The following is a 20,109-nucleotide window of genomic DNA, read 5'->3' on the forward strand; positions in this document are numbered from 1 at the left end:
TTCTGCAGAAAGTGGGAGGGTTTGGGTCACACTCTCGTCCAGAGCAGGGTTAGCCAGCTCAGTTCCCTCCAGTTGTTGTTGGGCTGCAATTATTTTTATTTATTTGTTTCATAAAATATCCATATAGTTTTATTGTAAAAACAAAAACAAAAACCACAAAGCAGTTAAAACAATAAAATTATTGTTAAGAAGCATTAACAACAATAATTAAAAACTTCTAAAATGTTTTTAAAGTCTAAAAACAGATCAAAACTCTCATCGACTTTCTAAGCAAAATTGTTTAGACAACAATCACTGGCCATGCTGGTGGTTGGAATTTTATTTATTTGCTATTTGTTTATGTATTAAATTTATATTTCTCCCCCTACCTCCCTGAAGGGTGCCTAGATTGGCTAAAAAACATAAGGGGAAAGGACATGTCCAATATATAATAATTAAAATGACAGCATACCTTCCAACATTTTTCCGTTGAAAATAGGGAGATCCGATTCAACAACAACAGCAATATTCCTATTTATACCCCGCTCATCTGACTGGGTTACCCCAGCCACTCTAGGTGGCTTCCAACATACGTTATATAAAAAATAATAAAACATTTTTTAAAAAACCTTCCCTATACAGAGCTGTCTGGAAGGGAGTTCCAGAGATGGGGGTCCTGACAAAGAAAGCCCCTTCCCATGTTCACAGTGCCCTTTCCATCCAGGGGTAATGCTGGCTATGCTCTGCCTCCACGGTTGGAGGCAGCAACGCTTTTGAATACCGATTGCTGGAAACCACTGGAGAGGAGAGGTGCTCTTGTGCTCGGGTCCCATTGGGGCATCTGGTTGGCCACTGTGAGAACAGGATGCTGGACTTGATAGGCTACTGTCCTGATCCAGCTGGTGCTTCTTATGCTCTTAGGTGCTTAAGAAGCTCCCCCAACCTGATCATAAACAGCAAGTTGGGACGTATGGAGTAAGGCTCTCCTCTAAGTCCAGGTCTTTTAGGGCTCTGTATACTAGCACCAAGGGACGCGGGTGGCGCTGTGGGTTAAACCACAGAGCCTAGGGCTTGCCGATCAGAAGGTCGGTGGTTTGAATCCCCGCAACGTGGTGAGCGCCTGTTGCTCGTTCCCTGCTCTTGCCAACCTAGCAGTTCGAAAGCATGTCAAAGTGCAAGTAGATAAATAGGTACCACTCCGGCGGGAAGGTAAACGGCATTTCCGTGTGCTGCTCTGGTCCGCCAGAAGTGGCTTTGTCATGCTGGCCACATGACCTGGAAGCTGTACGCCGGCTCCCTCGGCCAATAATGCAAGATGAGCGCCGCAACCCCAGAGTCGGTCACGACTGGACCTAATGGTCAGGGGTCCCTTTACCTTTTATACTAGCGCCAACGCCTTGAATTGGACACTGTAGCTCACTGGCAGCCAGTGCAGGACTCTCAGATCTGGAACTGTAGTCTGACCACCTCTGGATGGCACCTGCAGACCCTCCAAGATTCCCTATTTTCCAGAGACAGTACCAGATTTACAGAAGCTGTCCTGGTTTCTGATTTGATCCTGGAATGCCTGTCTTTTCTATAGGATGTCCCTCTTTCCACCGGAGAAATGTTGGAGGGGACGTCTCTATTTTGATTGGAGGGTATGGAATAAGGTATCCCTATTTTCATCAGAGAACTGTCAGAGCCTATGCACCTTGTTGGCTACACCTGGTCTAGAGGAGGTAGAATGGAGGGGGCTTGCAGGTGCAGAAAAGACCCTGTCTTGGCTCCAAGGTTGTCATTTCAGACCACTTGGCCTCTTTGCTTGTTGGGTCTCTGGTGATTGCAAGAGGCTCCAGCAAGCGGTATGAGAAGGCAGTGGCAGATGAGGATGAGCCTCATAGAGGCCAGAGTTTGGGCCACTGAGTAGAGGGGCTGGAGAATCTTTTTCAACTCAAAGGTTGCCTTCCAGGGGCCACATGCTGGTAGTGGGCGGAGCAACAAGTATGGAGTTTTAAAACCTCTGTAGGCTAGCTTCCCCACACATTCTCACCCTCCCCTTTATCCTCCATCCAGACCAGCAAGAAGCATCCCCAGACCTCCAGCTAGGGCAAAATACTCAAGGAGAGTGTGGAGCAAGGCCAGGAGGGGTGTGGCTTGGGGAGAGTTAGGAGGGCCAGGCAGAGGGGATTGGAAGGCCACATTTGGGTGGACCTGAGGTTCCCTACCCTTGCTTGGAGAGGCAGGAGGTGAAAACCCAGCTCCGTCGAATTAGCGGGGACTGAGCAGGCCTGGGTGCTAACAGGGCTTCCTCTTCCTTCCAGTGCTCCACCACATGTGGCCTGGGCGCCATTTGGAGAACAGTGCGCTGCAGCACAGCGCAGGAGCAAGACTGCAGCCCTGCCCGGAAGCCCATCCCTGCCCGGAGGTGCTACTTGAGGCCGTGTTCCAGCTGGCGCGTCGGGAACTGGAGCAAAGTAGGCAAAACTCAGCTCAGGCAATGCCCTTGGCCGAGGAGGCCTCCGGGGCTCGTCTTCACACACCCCTCTTGATCATTTTTTAAAGTATTTGTTCCGTGTTGCGGAGCAGCAGGTTGCACTCGATGACTTCCAAAGTCTATTCCAACCCAAAAATGCATGACTCCAACTGGAGTAAAAGCCTCAGATCTCTGTAATTTAACAGTGGGTAAGGGAAGAGGCATAGGGAACGCGGGTGGTGCTGTGGTCTAAACCAGTGTTTCCCAACCTTGGGTCTCCAACTGTTTTTGGACTACAACTCCCATCATCCCTAGTTAGCAAGACCAGTGGTCAGGGATGATGGGAATTGTAGCCTGAAAACAGCTGGAGACCCAAGGTTGGGAAACACTGGTCTAAACCACAGAGCCTAGGGCTTGCCGATCAGAAGGTCGGTGGTTCGAATCCCTGCGACGGGGTGAGCTCCCATTGCTCGGTCCCTGCTCCTGCCCACCTAGCAGTTCAAAAGCATGTCAAAGTGCAAGTAGATAAATAGGTACCACTCCGGTGGGAAGGTAAACAGCGTTTCCATGTGCTGCTCTGGTTCACCAGAAGCAGCTTAGTCATGCTGGCCACATGACCCAGAAGCTGTACGCCGGCTCCCTCGGCCAATAAAGCAAGATGAGTGCCGCAACCCCAGAGTGACTGGGGGTCCCCTTACCTTTTTTAAGGGAAGAGGCATGGAGGCAGGTCTAAGTCTGCTGCCCCTGTCTACTTTCCTCCAGTGTGCCATTGAGGCAACTGCCTCAGAATGCTTTAGGAGAGCGCCGGACCTGGTGGCCAATTACCACAGATAGTCTTATCCTCCGTAAACCTTGACCTGAGGCCAATCACGGCCTCTCAGGCTGGCCTACCTTGCAGGGTGGTTGTGAGCATAAAGTGGGGCAGGGGGACATTTCTTAGAACCCATGGGGAGGGGCGGGACAGCAGGGAATTGAATAGGTAGGAACAAAAACAGGCTCCTTTTGAGAGCAGCCAGGCTGTTTCCCAATATCCCCCCACCCCAAAACGGACAGTGGCCAGCTCTCAGCCGGCTTCTCCTTGCACTATTTGGAACCCAGTGCTCCAGGACCTGTGGAGGCGGTGTGAAAGTCCGGGACATCCACTGCGTCGACACCAGGGACCAGCGGCCCCTCCGTCCCTTCCACTGCCAGGCTGTGCTGTACAAGCCCCTCACCCAGATGCCCTGCAATAACAAGCTGTGCCTCGGCTGGTACACCTCTACCTGGAGAGAGGTGAGTCGGGGGCAGGGGGCAAGCAGAGAGCGGAGGAGGCTGTGAGTCCAACCCAGAGCTCCCTTGTACTGGGGTGAGGTGGGGGCATCTTGCTCCAATTTTTCTTTGGCGATCACTTGTAGCTGAGTAAGATTGCCTTCCATAAACACGGTTTTAACAATGAGTCCGTAAGTGATGATCCAGCGAGTGGGAGCTCGGACCTAAGCTGTATAGGACTTTATGGGACATAATCGACACTTTGAATTGTAATTTTTCTACTGTGCCATTTCGGTTTAATAGGAATGTCTTCTGCCAGGTGATGCTCCCTGAGATCTGATCTGCTTTTGCAAATACATTCTCTCCCCCAAAGACTTGGAAACTCCCAAAGAGCAGGAAATGCGGGCTGCTGCCCCAGTGATGTGCCTTAAACCAAGGGTAGACAACACAGCGCCCTCCAGATACTATTGGACTGCAACTCCCAGCATCCCTGTCAACTGGGGCTGCTGGGAGTTGGAGTTCAACATCTGGGGGCCATTATGATGTGCTGCCCCGGCCCTGAATGGACCTCCTTAGTGGGAAGCCCACTAAGCAGGCAAGCCCATGGAGGTTGCTGTGTGGCCTCCCACTCCTGTTTTGACTCCTTGGCTGAGAACTAGCTCTTGCCCAAGCACCCGCCTGCGTCCACCATAGAGTGTCGGTGGTGGTGCTTCATTCTCAGCTGATTCCTGCCTTTTCCCTGCTAGTGCTCTGAGCTGTGTGGAGGAGGGGAGCAAGAACGCCTGGTGACCTGCCCGGAATTTGGACGGTGCGATGAAGCCCTCCGCCCGAACAACACCAGGCCTTGCAACGTCCACCCCTGCACCAAGTGGACAGTGGGATCCTGGGGGCAGGTGAGCCAGGAGTCCTTCTCCTGAATCCCTCATGGGAAGGAATCCAGAACACTTTTGATGATTGGAAATTAGGGTGCACCCTCCCTCCCTCCCTCCCTCCCTCCCTCCCTCCCTCCCTCCCTTCCTTCCTCGGGGTGGTCCAGGGCAGGCTGTGGCTGGGTGTTCCGAGCTCCTCTTTGATCTCTTTAGTGCACAGCCATGTGTGGGGGAGGCATCCAGAAGAGGCAGGTCAAGTGCATGAACACCAAGACCGGGGAGGTGGAAGAAGACAGCAGCCGTTGCGACCACGAACCGTGGCCGGAGAACACGCAGAAGTGCAACCCCCAGGACTGCAGCCCCAGCCCACCAAGTAAGTGGTGGGGTGGGGTGGCCGGAGGGGGGCGGGGAGAGGTAGAGATTCTGCAAGACGCGTTAGCGGCGAGGCCACAAGCGTCCGGCCTCTGACCACGGAACTGGTAAGAAGCAGTTTAGGAGGAACCTAGCCGAATATTAGAATGAAAAAAAACAGCTGCAGATAAGGTGCAAGGAGGGTTCAGCGAAACCTTTGTGTTGAGTAAGGGTTTTCAAGGAGCATGGCTGGATGAAGAGATGGCGATGTGCCGGGTGGCAGAAGTCGTTGGCTAGAGAGTAAAGCAGCCAGGATGTTGCATATTTCATATATGGGGCAGGGGGGTGTTAGTGGAATGTTCTCACAGACGCTTTTGGGCTCTGTCCCATACTGCATTATGGAATAAAGTCTGACTGATAGGGAGTTTGGTTTGAACCCACAAAGGGAATTTTCTCCCGCAGGAGTCAGGGGACTCGGCTATACAGCTGCAAATGTAATGGTTTAAGTGTGTTATACAAATGTGACACTAGATGGCGATGGTAAGCTTATGGCAAATTCAATATATTTTTCAAAACGTGTTTGTTTGTTTTTAAAGCATTTCCACAGTGTTTTTTCAATGTGTCTAGATTCCACCAGAGCCACAGGAACAGGGGAAGGGGAGTCAGCCCTTTCCCTGCCACCCCCATGCAATTTCCCTCCTTAAGGGCTGAAGGCCTGGGTAAAAATAAAAGCAATTGGCTGGTGCCTTAAAATAGATGGTGGTGGTGCCAGGCGGGCCTTCCTGCAGAGAGCATTCCATAAGTGTGGAGCCACCACTGAAAAGGCCACTTCTCCCCTCGGCCTTAGCCATTGAGTGCAAAGAATACACTGTAGAAATGTTGATCCCCTCCCAGCAAGCCCCTTTGGTGCAAACCCCCACCCCACCGCTTAGAGGTCCAGCGCCACCTGCCTGCTTCTGGTCCAAAAATACAAACTATGCAAACGCTCCCGAGGGCCTGATCCAGAATTGTCCTGGCTATTGCCAAAAGATTACACTGGTTTTCTGTGCAAGGGCAGGGCACAGGAAATGTTAGCCTTGCAACAAATGCCTCTCTCCAGAAGAATACTTGTTGCTCATGGTAATAGCGCTGAGAGATAAAGTGGGAATACAGATCCGTCCTGCGGTGATGATGGATATACAATGGACTTGATGTATAGGGTCATGATTTCCCCCCACATAAACGATGCAAGACAATGTGAGGGAAAAGTGGAGGGCTAAACGCTCTGGCTTTTTAAATGGCCTATAATTGGTTTATGGCCCAGGGCAGGAAGCGCTGATGGGAAAGAAAACATATCCTGCTGAACTCTGGAGGGAGGGGGAAAGTCTCATCCGCCTGCCATATGAAGTCAGGTTCTTGCTAAAGCTGCAGGCCTGGGCACAGAGGTGTCGGGTCCGCTTGGTCTTTAGTGCAGAACCCCATGCAGGCTGCTGCAGAGTGGTCTTCTTACCTCATAGAATTGTGGAGTTGGAAGGGACCCCAAGGTTCATCTACTCCAATCCCCTACCCAATATGGTATTCACAGCCAATCACAGCCTTCTCGTGGGGCATTAGGGAAAATGATCTGCAAAATAACCTCCCAGGATAGAAACAAACTCAAAGCAGCTGAACATGTTGAAAACTAACACCACGGATTTGTATAAGGGCAACTCTCTTCCCCTCTGTCCTTCTTTTTATGTTTATGTTCTGAAACTGCACTGGAAACCCAACAGGGTTACACTAAATTGGTGTTTGGGGCAGTGATGGTGTGACTAGGTAAAGAAATGCTTCAGGAACCAAACTACTGACTTCTGCTATAGTTGTGTATGCATGACTAAAGTTGCCTCTTCTGCAAGGGGAGAACTGGTGAATAGGGTTGCCAGACTCAATAGAGGACAGGACTTCTGTGCCTTTAATTGCCCTCCTCTTTTGAGTCTGGAAACCTTGAAGAGAAACCAGCAGGCCCTTTGCTTGGAAATTAAACAAGGGGTCTGCTGGTTTCTCTTTAAGGTTTCCAGACTCAGAAGAGAGCAGGGCAATTAAAGGCACAGAAGTCCTGCCCTCTATTGAGTCTGGCAACCCTACTGGTGAACCTGGCAGGCACTGTATGAATTTCAGCCTCCCCTTGCTCCTTTATCCCTCTGAAGACATAGCTTCCGGAAACAGATAATTAAATGATCAAAGCAGCGGCTTTGAAAACAATTACGAACATAATAAGAGCCTGGCTGCTGGATCAGGCCAAAGGGGGCCCATCTAATCTAGCATCCTGTTCTCACAGTAGCCAAACAGATGCCCCAAACTGGAAGTCCCCAGGGCAACGGCCTCCTCCCACTCTTGTTCTCCAGCATTCTAAGGTAGACTGCCTCTGTCTGTGGAGGTACCATTTTAGGATTCATAATAAACGAAGAAGAACCTGGCTTCTGGATAGGTCCAAATGGGGGCCCATCTAGTGCAGCATGTTCTTCTCACAGTGGCCGGCCAGATGCCTCTGGGGAAAGTAGCCTTGGACCGGGCAGGGGGAAGGAGGCAATCCCTGCTTGCAGTGCCCCCAGTGTATGGGGGAACATGGTGGGAGGCCCAAACAGGTGCACAGAGGACTCTGTCTGTCCGTCCCCCGGGGGTGAGAAGTCAGTGGTGATTCCGCTTATAGTTTATAGCAGAAAAGCAATGATTGTGTGGCATTAGGAGCTGCCTGAGTGGAAGCAGGCCCTTTGCCCCAGGTGGTGACGCCTCTCTTCCCAGCACCCTGCCTCCCTTGAGGAAGTGGGAAGCGTCCGCAGCAGCAGCCCATAAACCCATGCTGGATTCTCTATGCGGAAGATCAGGCTATTAATAAACCCGCTTCTTATCAGCTGCAGAAGGCTAATAAAAATGTAGTAACACAGAATGTTAAGAAGGAAGAGCAGTGTGTGTGTGTGTTACACTGTGCAGCTGTGGCTTGTCAGCTTCCCGCAGTTTAAGACTGAACAAGGAGCCAAACTTTATAACTAACAACAGGGATAAATTAACTGAAAGCCATGAAGCAAGATTGCGCAAATCACCAAAGGGGGATCCTTCAGTCGCTGCATAAGCCTGTTTCCCCCTTGCTGTCGCAGGGAAAAGTTGTTGCTTTTAAAATGCATTGAGTGAAAGTATGTGTGCAAGCACATGTGTGTGCAAACTTGTTAGGCTGAAAGCCAGACTGCTTGGAAACATACTTTCCAACTTTTCCTGATGCAAAACCAGGTCACGCAGCTTCCAACACGTGCTCCTGGGTGAATCACGTGACCTACGCCTCGCTCTCACCTTGAAAATTTGTGGGGGTGGGGGTTTTTTGGGGGGGAGAGAACACAGCGTGAGATTGTAGCACCCAAAATGACTACCGAGATTCCGCGAGAAAAAAGTGTCCCCCCCGGGCATTTGGAAGATTGTAATTTGGGGGGGGGGGGTCAGTCTGGCTGACTGAAATGGCTGACCTAGTCAGACAAGTTCCTTACTAAGACAACAATCTTAGCTTGCCACTTAAGTGTCCTCAACGGCATCCCAAAAGAATGAGGTGGGGTAGAATCACAGAACTGTAGAATTAATGGAGGTCGATGGTCATATAGTCCAACCCCCTGCAATCCAGGAATCTTTTGCCCAACGTGGGACTCGAACCCATGACCCTGAAATTAAGAGTTTCATGTTGTCCATACTGAACTATCTCAGCAATAGCTACAACTAGGGGATGGGATGGTGCCCTCCAGGCTAAAGGGTAGGTCTTTCCTCCACCCCACCCCCCTCCTCACCTAGCTGCTTTGTAGAAGATCAAGAGCCAGAGTATATATGAATGAGCTGGAAGCTGGAGACACAGAGACATGCTTGCTCTGTGCTGGATCCAAACCTGTGATCAGTGGAGATGCAATATCTTTTAGAATCACATAATTGGAAGGGACTCCAACTAGTCCAACCCTCTGCAGTGCAGAAATCACAACCGTTTGGGTGTTAATGCCGTAAGCCCTTCCATTTTATGCTCAGGTTAGTCCCTATAATGAGCCACTTGACAGCTATCATTTATTGAGCGTCTTGTATGTGTGTGTGAAGAGGTGTCTTGCCCTGGGAGAAGGACAATCGGCTGCTAAGATTGGCAGATGCCGGGTCCTTCCTGCAGAAATAGCTCCCTGAAAGAGCCCTCTTGAAGGCCAGAGATAAGAGGCCTTGCCAAGAGGAAGCAGGGCTCCATCAGAGGCACCAAAGCAATATTCCCAAGGCGTTCTTCTTCGCAGCTTCCTGTAGCATCTTTCAGATGGCGAACAGAGCAGGAGCTTATGGTAGCAGTCAAGGCAGGGCGGGCGGGCGGGCGGGCTGAGATTAAGCGCATCATCCTCTGCAACTCTTGGCTAACTCCGTGGCTGCGTTTCCTGGCTGCTCTAATCAGGAACCAGTTCCAAGGTACGGTTCTTCCTCCCTGGAGGAATCTCCATGGAAACATTTGAGTCTAGTGCAAAATCCATCCAGACAAAGGGATGAAGGTGATTTAATGTTCAAATGGGATCCAGTAAGAGTCAGCTCGAGATCCAGGAAAGGCAGAAACGTCTCTTTACAGGCCGGGGGGGATTCTCCAGAGGGATAATATCCGCTCACTCCCTTCCCCCAGTTTGTCCCTTTGATGCTGTAGGAGAGGGTGTTTGGTGGGGCTAGCTGTAACCTCTGACACAGTGATGTCATTTTTGGCTGAGCTGAAAGAGACCTTTGTGGTCAAACTAGACATTCTCTCCCCCCCCCCCCGGATTCCTTGCTGCTCCTTTCTGACTGCGTTGTCCCAGAGAGAAAAGGGTCTGCAGCTCTGCTGCCGCCTCTGCTTTGAGACCCCCAAATTCTTAATAAAGACCCGAATACCTTTGAATTCTCCTTTGATGTGTTGTAGAAATTAGAAGGCACTTCCTCCACTTTTGAAATCCCTTTCTGCGGTAGCACTGATTGGATTTATAGCCGATCCCAGTCTGGAGGTCCAGGGTGGGTGACCGACAGGTGCACATTACAAAGGCAATTAAGATCAAAGGCAAAGCCAAGCAAACGACTTCCAGTCTGCTACTATTTTGCAGGTGGCATTCAGTTGCATACTAGCAAATTCAAATTGTGGTGGCATTGCTTACACGTATTAGTTGTCCTTTTTACGGAAAGTAAGCTCAAAATGACTTAACAGTATACTGCAAAAGTTAAAAGCAATATAAAACTGGAACAACAAAAAAAGCTAACAACAGTCGTATACATAAACGGCATCCTAACACATCCCACCCAATGAAGGAGGCTGCAGGGTCTGAAACACTCCAAGTTAAAAGCCGATTGACATGGATTTGGCTCTGGGCTTATCTGCACTTATTTGCCCCACTCTTTCCAGGCACAGGTCCACACTTTAAAGTTCTTTTTGCCCAGAGCTTTCCCTGGTAAAACCTGCTCTTTAGTGTTCAGTCAGAGCAAATGTCAATTTGGGTTTTCCATGGATTGGTGGCTTGCTCCAATGGAGCACTAAAGATTGAGTTTTGGCAGGGAAAGCTCTGGAGCAAAAAAAGGGGGGGGGCACTCGGATACAGAGTTTTAAAGCACGGGCTGTGCCTAGAAAGAGCAGAAGGAAGGTAAGTGTTGATATGCCCTATGCTATGTAGCAAGCCCACTTTTCCCCCAGACTTTGTCTTTTTGGAGTAAGGAAGGTGATGGGGAAATACTCTGGGAAGTGTGGGATAGCAATTGCTCAAAACTATAACATATAACCTCCCTGCAAACAAACCAGAATGGTTGTGCATTAAACAGCAGGTGTCATGTCACTTCCCCACAAACTCTATGCAAACAAGTGAGGATGAAGGCACAAGAAGCAGGTCATCTGGAAGTGATTTGGAGTAGGTATACATACACACTGACAAATTCAATTGTGTGAACCCTCTTGGGTTCGCATGTGACACTTATGTTGCCCCTGATTCTGAGTCCATCATCTCAGAGGGGAAGAGTCAGCCCCTTTGGCACATGTGCCCAAAATTTCAGATCCAGCCTCCTGTTCTTACAGTGACCGATATCAAGAACCAGAGTCAGGGATAGGTCAGCAATAAAAACACCAGTGCCAGTGAAGTTAACTCTTTATTCAAAGAAACCCCAAGTGCAGGCCTAATGATCACAATAACTCTTCCCAGTAGGTCTTGCCCCAATGAGGCAGTTGCAAGGACCCTGCCTTTCCCCCGTTCTCTAAGGCTCCTCTCCTGGTTCCTTCCCCAGCAACCTAAGGCTCCCTCTTCATACCTCTTTTGGTTCTGGGAAACCAGGCAGCAGGAGGGAGAGACCCCCTGGCTTCTTCAGCAACCTGCCTCACCTCTGCCTCATCTCCAGCCAGTCCATGACAACCAGCCAGATCCATTATGGGAAGCCCACAAGCAGGACCCGAGTGCAACAGAAGTGCTCTCCTCACTCGTGATTCCCAGTATCTGACCTTCAGGCCTCAACCCTGGAGGAAAAGCACAGCCAATATGGATTAAGACCATGGGGGTTGATTCCCCCCTTGATCTGGACCCAATCTGGACTGGTCTCCTCCTGCCTGCAGTTTGCACTGGGGGAAACTTCCAGTTGGGAAAGGGTTAAAGCCCCCAGATCCCCATGCTGAGTTCCTGGTCCTTGCTGGCATCTTCTGAAGGGAATGAAAAAGCCTCTGCATTTAACAGTACTGCTAAGTAGCTAAGACATTGCCTAGTTTGGCTCTCCTGCACACTTTTTAAAGCTGACCCGACAATTGCCTCTCTCTGAGCTGCCTGTTTCCTTATCTAGGAATGTGCATCAAAGTTTGTTTCTGTGACCCTGTGAAAAAATTCAACCTCTTCCCTCCAGGCTTAGCAGCAGATTTAGGAGTAAACCTTCTGAATAATATCCAAAGAGGGATTTGATCCCATCGAGGCCTTGTGAGTTTCTGCTGAGTATGATTTGGCACGGAGGGACTTAACCAGCCCTTAATTAAAATATTCAGTTTGCTTTGCTGTTGAGCATTATGCTTTTAACTTGCCTGTCTGGTGGGGAGGGGGGGGACTGGAGAACAGACGCTTACATTATCAGCTGCAAAATATCTCCTCCACACAAAAGGCTGCCAATATTTGTTCCCCAGTTGGAGAAATTCCATGTTGTAAGGCTGGCCTATCGGTGCTCGCCCCAGAACCACACAGTAAATCCTGTAGATTGTAGCTCTTCTTAAATGGGCAAATGCTTCAGATGTCCATAGCTGCCCCAGCGGCTTTTAAAAATGGGCAGGTAAAACCTACAAGTTTTGGGGATCTAAAATTGATGGGTTAGGAGTTTGTATGTCTCCATACCTTCCAACAACCCACTGATGAAAATCAGGATGCGTGGCTTTCAGTGCTGTGCTCCCATGCAAGCCAGCTGGGGCTTCCTCACCCCAGCTCCCTGTTTCTGTTACCGGCAGCAGCTCCCTCAGCGCCAGACCAGCACCTCCAGCTTCCCCTCCTCTTTCCTGTTACCATCCTCATCTTTCTCAGCGTCTTCTCCTCTGGTGGGGGCATGGTGTCTCGGCCTGGCAGAGGTGGCCCGATGTGCCCCATCAGCAGCTCCTCCCTCCACCTCCACGGGCGCCTTCTTTTGCATGGGAGATGTACGTCTTTTGGTGCCAAGCTCTCATGGGAGCCAGCTGACTGGCGTGAGGACTCGGCACCGAAAACAGGACATCCAATCGGAAGCCAGGAGGATGGCTTCTGTAATTTTTGGGGTGCACCGGTCAAATCTGGACGGTTGACAGGTATGCGTCTCTCGCCAACAATGTACCCAAGGCAGTATCCACAGACCTCCCCAAAAGTAAACCCCCTTCAGATTATAATGGTGACCCAGTGACTACTTTCACACCCTATTGGCTTCCAGATGTTTTGGACTACAACTCCCATCAGCCCCAGCCCATGTGGTCATGCTCCCATCATCCCTAGCTTCATGCAGCCATGCTGGCTGGAGCTGATGGGAGTTGCAGTACAAAGCATCTGGAGGGCAGCAGAGGCTGGAGAAGGTTTGGGGCAGAGAACCTGAAGCTATCCTGTGGCTGATCAACAGCCTGATGCAGTACAAGGCAGCTTCCTGGTTACAGCCCCCCCCCCGACAGAAATAATCACTTTATCTGCAGCTGGAAAACTACAAATGCCTGTTCAGACTAATCTGGAGAACAGCACCAGAGCAGCTGCAGTCGGGACCTGGGTGATGCATTGATACATCATCCAGGACTGGTTTGAGGGTCAGGGCGCAATGGCGCTGTTGTGAACCAAATCTGCCCTTATAGAGTCCTTTGTAGGTTCTCCATCAGTAGGAGAAATAACAGAGGCCAACCAGAGAATATTGAGAAGCAAAGCAGCTAGTAAGCCTGATCTTTATTGAACTGTTGCAACAGGGTGCTCCCTCACAGGCAGGAGAAAGGAGGAGGACCCAGAACAAAGGTGTGCCTGCCCTTATACAGTGGTACCTCGGTTTAAGTACACAATTGGTTCTGGAAGTCTGTACTTAACCTGAAGTGTACTTAACCTGAAGCGAACTTTCCCATTGAAAGTAATGGAAAGTGGATTAATCCGTTTCAGACGCGTCCACGGAGTACTTAAACTGAAAGTACTCAAACCGAGGCGTACTTAAACCGAGGTATGACTGTATAGACATTTTGAAATTCCCTGCCCTGGAGCTATGCCCCAGATACATCATACCTACATCACAGAAAAGGCGGTCTACAACAGAAATTTGAATGTTGTTGTTTTTCCTGTCTGCCAGGTTATCTGATAATGCCTTATCTGATTGCCTTTCCTGGTAGTCTGGCCATTCCTTTGAGATGGTAATTACCCATAATTCCTGAGAAAATGGGAAGGTTTCTTTTACCTCCTTCCTCCTTGCAGAGAAACACTTGGTCAGCTTGGGAGTCAAAATGGTTTCAGGACTGTCTTCCTGTACTGTTTCAAACGTGGTTTATATAGTTATGTACGTGTTTGCCTTGTACATTTATGAACATTTATTATATATTTAAGACCTTAAAATTCTTGTAACAGCGCCTTCACCCAGTGGTATATTGTGGTTGGGCCTTGGTTGCCTCCTTCCCCGCAGGGCTGGAACTAATTGCAATGTTTAGCTGGTGATGCGTCACGATGTTGAGAAGCCGTTATCACCCAGCCCTACTCATAACACTAGAACTTGCGGACGTCCAACAAAGCTGAAGATTGAAGATGGATAAAAGAAAGTACAGTGGTACCTCTACTCACGTTCACCCCCAGTTACGTATCCTTCAGGATACGTATGCGGCAAACCCGGAAGTATTTTTCTAGGTTTTGCCCTGCGTGCATGCGCAGAAGCGCTCTACGTGCCACCTACGCACGTGCAGAAGTGCTAAACCATGCCACGCGCATGTGCATAAGTGGCACCTCCGGATACGCACACCTCCGGATCCAACCAGACTTCCGGAACAGATCCTGTGCGCAACCAGAGGTACCACTGTACTTCTGTATGCAGTGCGTAGCTAACCTGGGAAACTACCTTGCACAGGAGACAGTGATGGCCTCCAACTTTAAAAGAGGATTCATGCAAATTCATGGAGGAGAGGGCTTTCAGTCGTTACTAGTTGTGATGGCTATGCTGTGCTTCCACAGCTGGAAGCAACAATACTTCTGAATACGGTACAGTACCAGTTTCTAGAAAGGGCAGGAGGGGAGAGGACTCTTGTGTTCAGATCCTGCTTGCGGATTTCCCATGATGAGCATCTGTTTGGCCCCTGTGAGACGAGGATACTGATCCATCAGGCTGCCCTTATGTTGCTATGGAACATCCAGACTGCTGACCTGTTTGTTGCATGGGTGTGTTTATAAAAACACACCAGACCTTTCGTATTTGTTTTTCAGGGTTAGGCTACAGGCCGCTTTGCCTTTTTGTGCAGGATGGTGCTATTCACTTACAATACTTGAACACTGCAGGAAAATAAACTTCCTGGTGTGCGATTTGCAAAAGCGAGAGAAGGTTTAGCCTGCAATAGAGCTGGCGAGCCAGAGGTTTAGAGGTCTTAACCTCTGACCTGCGCGAGGTCATGACTGCTAATCTCCATGGACTAGGAAATGGCTCCTGTGTTCCAGACACTTTTTTTATCAGTAGGCAAAAGACACCTCTCTCTTCAGCCATTGCCTTTGGTGGGGGAGCTGCCTAATGCTCTAGGGGGGCTCCCGGGGAGACTTCATTGTGGGATTGGGGGTTCCCCACACATGCGGGGTGTTTTGTTGCAGTGTCTACTTGGTATCATTGTCCTAAATAGACACACACTCCAGCTATTTAATCTTGATTGCCCTTCTTGTCCCTTGTACAATCCAATAAGTTAAAAAGACGCCTTGCCAATTGCCCATTTGGAATTGTTGAACGGCTCATTTGGAATATCAAGCTCCTGTCTGGTAGCAGTCAGGGGCTATTGTGGCTGCATTACACACCATACATTGAAAGCACATGATCTTCCCCCAAAAGACTCCTGGGAACTGTAGTTTCCCCCTCTCAAAGCCATCTCCTCAGTCTCCCCCCCCCTTGGCATGGCAAAGAGCTGAGCGCCACCTTATGTCCTGCCTTTGGGGTTATGTGGCTTGCACATGTGGTTTGCTAAGGGTCTCCTAGCAACTCCCAGCACCCTGCACAAACTACATTTCTCAGGACTCTTGGCGGGGGTGAAAAAGTATGTTCATTAAAGTGGTATAAGAGTACTTTAAATGTACAGTGCAGACGGGATGCTCGAGGAGCACTAGGCAAGGGACTGGCTGCTTCAGCCCAGTGCGCAGTGAGCTGTTTATGAGCTCTGAGCCTTGGGAGTGATGGGAAAGAGCAAGTGATCATGAGCTCATTGGAGGAGTTGAGCGCCTTGCCAAGCATCCAAGCACCACTGCAGTCTCCTGGTTCCCCTTCCACATCACTGAGCAGCAGGTTAATCCCAGGCCATTCCTCTTGGCGTGTAAATGATTAGCGATAGGGTGGGGGGGTGGCCTCACCTGGTATCGCCTGAGATAATGGGCTAAGCAGAAATTCACTCTTGTCAACCGATGGTCTTGGCTCTGTTTCCATTGCAAGCCTTTACATTGGAGAGAGGTTGGTGGTGATGGAAATACAAAAGCAAAACAGTCTCTCAAGCATGAAGTTTAGTTTGTTTCTTTGACAACGGGCTTACTCAGTTTTAACAGCATCAGGCACTTTCTTAACCATCTTTTAGCTGGTTACGGAATTTTATAAACAGCTTAAATAATCTCTTGGTTGGAAGGCCCCAGTAAAATAATTATGAATAATATGCAGAGGAAATCAGCATAATTTAAAAGCAAGCATACAAAACTAAATTGTGTGTCCCAACAGGCCCTGATACCAAGCACTGCTCCTCATCCAGCCTGACCCCCCCAAACTGCCAAAAGCAAACTTTCACACCGTGTATTAGCATTGGGGGGTGGCAGCTTCTCCAAGAGGATTAGCACAGCTGATATAAAGAGTCTGGAGGAAGCCTCTTGGGTGTAAATTAAGCTATTTTAAAAATAATAATAATAATAGTGGAAGATTAGGAGACAGATCATCATTCAAGCAACGGATCCAGTTATGACAAGTTGCCAAAGCCTGAGGTCATCCTAATTCACAAGAGTCTGAAAAGTGGCTCCCTATTCCTTAGTGTGCATGTGATCTTCCCCACCTTATAGTTGGAAAGAGATGATCTTGCAAAAGGTAGTATTTGCAGATGTCACTGCTGGTGACATAAATTTTTTCCAAAGTGAGTGGTGGTGATTTCTGTGAGCATGGAACACTGGAACAGGCTGACAGAGGTTCGGAGGGCTACTTTCTGCTGAGAAAAAACATTCAGAGTGTGTGTGTGTGTGTGTGTGTGTGTGTGTGTGTGTGTGTGTGTAAAGCAGCAGGTGGTGTGGATAGGAGGAGTGTTTCCAGGTTGCAAATGAGCTGCACAAACCTTCCCTTCCTCTTCTAGTGAGGATCTAGGCCAGGGGTAGGCAACCTATGGCCCAGGGGCCAGATGCGCCCCAATAGCCTTCTCAATTCAGCCTGCAGACGGTCCGGGAATCAGTGTGTTTTTACATGAGTAGAATGTGTGCTTTTATTTAAAATGCATCTCTGGGTTATGTGTGGGGCATAGGAATTCATTCTTTTTTCTTTCTTTTTTCCCATTCCAAAATATATTCCAGCCCACCACATGGTCTAAGGGACGGTGGACTAGCCCATGGCTGAAAAAGGTTGCTGACCCCTGATCTAGGCAGCCACAAGAAAGATCTTGGGGGGGGGATCTCTGTTCTCACATCAATCGCTGCTATGTGGTTTTTAGCACTCCATCGTTTTTTCACCCAGGGGAACATTTATCTTGAATATGGACAGATCTGAGATGAGTGATGGTGGGATGCACTCCCTCCCAGCAGCGCAGCATCTGTTTCACATCAAGAGAGGCAGGATGGGACGGGGGGGGGCATTTGCATGAGTGCTTCAGGTAGCGGGAGGGGAGGGAACAGAAGATGGGCAGCAGAGTGTGGGAACTGGGATGTGCCCCCCCTCCCAATTGTGGGAAGAGAAAGGCAAACCCTTCTTCTCCCTTCCTGGCTTTATGGGAGAAGACGATGTGAATCAAAGGAGAGAAATGTTTTTCTCCCTCTCTCAGGACAAGTAGAACTCATGGGTATCCAGTGAAGCTGAATGTAGAAAGATTTTGGACAGGTGGGTTCCAGCATCCTTTCAGAGCCCTGGCACCTCCTTCTCAAAGCCCGGAAAGCTTCTGCCTGGCTTTGGGAGGGAAGCATGATGCTCATGTGTACAATGTTGCCCCCCACAATGGCCCTCACAAGCTGGTGGGCTGTAGCCCCAATTGTTTCCCTGCGAAAATAATTTATCACATGCCACTACTGTACTCCAATCTGGCTACGTTGTTTCCTTCCTGCAGGTTTTGCCTGTGAGCGCGACAGGCTCTCCTTCAGCTTCTGCCAGACGCTGCTGTTCCTGGGCAGGTGCCACCTCCCTACCGTCAGCCTCCAGTGCTGCCAGACATGCCGCCAGCAGGGCCATGGCCCCCGGGACCGCGGGAACGAGCGGGCTTCCCGGAAGTGAGCACTCCCATCACCTCAGGACCCTTTCGGGCACAAAGAGCTGGTGGTGGCCCGGGGAGAAATGGCTGCCTAAGACGCCTCGTGGGCTGCTTTGAAGGCAGCTCAGCCACCGTCTCTGTCCAATTGCTCTCCTCTCCTTCCTCCCATGGGACCTTGGCTGGTGCCGTTCATTGAGGTTGGGCAGGCATGGTGCTTAACTCCAGTTCCTCTCACCAAACTGCCCTCAGGGCTACTACCCAGGTTTGCTGCCCTCCAATGCGCAACAGAGGAGAATCTGCTCTGCAAGGCCACACACTGCATCCCACAAAAGCAATAACTCTTGGCAGAATCTCAGAAACATATCTGGTGCTATCGTCGGGTATATTCAGGTTTCACTTGGTGTTGGCGGGCCAGCACAAAACTCTTGACTTGAGTGGTTTCTTTAAAAAAAACAAAACAGGAAACACACACAATTATTTTTTTATTTTGTAAGAACGGGCATCCAGCATACCTCACCAAGTCGCTTGACTGTTTGGTTGCATTTGTTGTGAAAGGGATGCCTTTCTCCCTGGTGGTTGGTGGGAGGAGCTGAAAGCGGCAGTGAAATGTCCCCCATTTCAAACTCGCTGAGCCAGCTGGTCATCACACTTGCTCTAGTTGGGAGGACCAAAGCATTGGGGTTAAGAGTTGTTTGGTTTTCACTCAAGTTGAACTAAAGCTAACCTCTCTGGCTTGAGTCTTTGAATAATAGAATTGTAGAGTTGGAGGGGACCAAAAGGCTCATTTAGTCCAACCCTCTGCAATGCAGGAATCTCTTGCCCAACGTGGGGCTCAAACCCATGACCCCGAGATTAAGAGTTTCATGCTCTACCAACTGAACAATCCTCCATATCTAATGCCCTGTTCTCCGGCTCAGCAGTTCGATATCTGTCAGGGTGAGCTGTCCTTTCTCTCTAAGCTTCTGGCATGGTTACCCTGAAAAAGCCCAAGACTATCAAGATCAGTTTCTGGTTCCCCCCCTTCTGTACCCCTGGAAGTGCTTAACATTGGGGCTGCATTTGTAATATCATATCAATATCCTTATTGTCAAGAAGACACCTGATTTAAGAACACTTCCTTGCTTTCTATCATGCACTTAAGCAAGGGAAAGGGAGCCTGTGGTCTTTGAAGCATCATTGGACATGTCCAACAGGTAGATCGTGATCTACCAGTAGATCACTGGACATTAGCGGTAGATCACTGGTAGATCATTGGCTCCCCCCAAAGAAGCTGAACAACTGTGGCTCCCCTAAAAAAAGTCAACATTTTACCTCCTCCCTGAAAAAACCCAACAACTTTGACCCTAATCCCCCCAAAATGGGCCTTCATCCTCCCTTAAAAAAAGCTCATCAACAACTTTGACCTGAACCCCCCAAAAGGGGGTAGATCACTGCCAGTTTTTAACTCTATGAGTAGTTCACAGTCTCTTGGGAGTTGGCCACCCCTGTTGACCAATGGCTTTGCTGGCTGCTGTGAACTGGAGCTCAACATCCGGGGAGAGCCCAGAGGTAGGGATGTTGGGAAATTCCAATGGATGAAGAGACATTTTTTCCTTCCATGTCTGAAATGGAAATCAATCCAGCAAATATGACCAGGATTCCACTGTTGTTGTTTCAGCTCACAGCAACAGTCATGTTATATATGGACATCGTAACCAAAACCCCATTCTTTCAGGGTGCAAAGGTGGCATAACACCAAAATGCTTCAGTAGTTAAGTTATAATTTGCCAATGTGTTTTTTTTAGAAGTCTGATAAGGCCTCATCATTCTACTTGTGTCAGGGATACACCCTCTCTCTAAAGGATCATTGTAGACTTTCTATGAATGTGGAATTAACATGTCATTATTGTTTTTTAAATAAAAAATACATGGGAAACCACCTGGCCCTGAAGGTTTATTGTTCCTTAACTTGGAATTTTCATATGGACTGAATTTTTCTCATCTAAAATTGCCCTATGCTACAGGTTTGTTTTCATTCTAGCCAAGTAATTTGCAAATCCATTGAAGACTGATTTATTTAATTTGGCATAATATTATGTGAACTTTTGATGAATGCACTTGAAGTATCTTTGTCTATATGACTAGAGAACATTTCCGTTCTT

General features: G+C 49.1%; 1 protein-coding gene across 1 annotated transcript in view; it reads left to right on the plus strand.

Moving 5' to 3' along the window:
• Positions 1-19,886, plus strand: part of ADAMTS7 (ADAM metallopeptidase with thrombospondin type 1 motif 7) — a 65,080-nt gene extending 45,194 nt beyond the window's left edge. The window contains exons 20-24 of the mRNA XM_060282968.2: positions 2,283-2,435; positions 3,533-3,706; positions 4,429-4,575; positions 4,765-4,924; positions 17,828-19,886. Of these exons, the coding sequence (XP_060138951.2) occupies positions 2,283-2,435; positions 3,533-3,706; positions 4,429-4,575; positions 4,765-4,924; positions 17,828-17,991 (798 nt within the window). The 3' untranslated portion in view covers positions 17,992-19,886. The remainder of the gene's footprint in view (positions 1-2,282; positions 2,436-3,532; positions 3,707-4,428; positions 4,576-4,764; positions 4,925-17,827) is intronic.
• The last annotated feature ends 223 nt before the right edge of the window (positions 19,887-20,109 follow it).

Source organism: Zootoca vivipara, chromosome 13 (assembly GCF_965207765.1).
Source record: "Zootoca vivipara chromosome 13, rZooViv2.hap1.1, whole genome shotgun sequence".
Classification (NCBI taxonomy): Eukaryota; Metazoa; Chordata; class Lepidosauria; order Squamata; family Lacertidae; genus Zootoca; species Zootoca vivipara.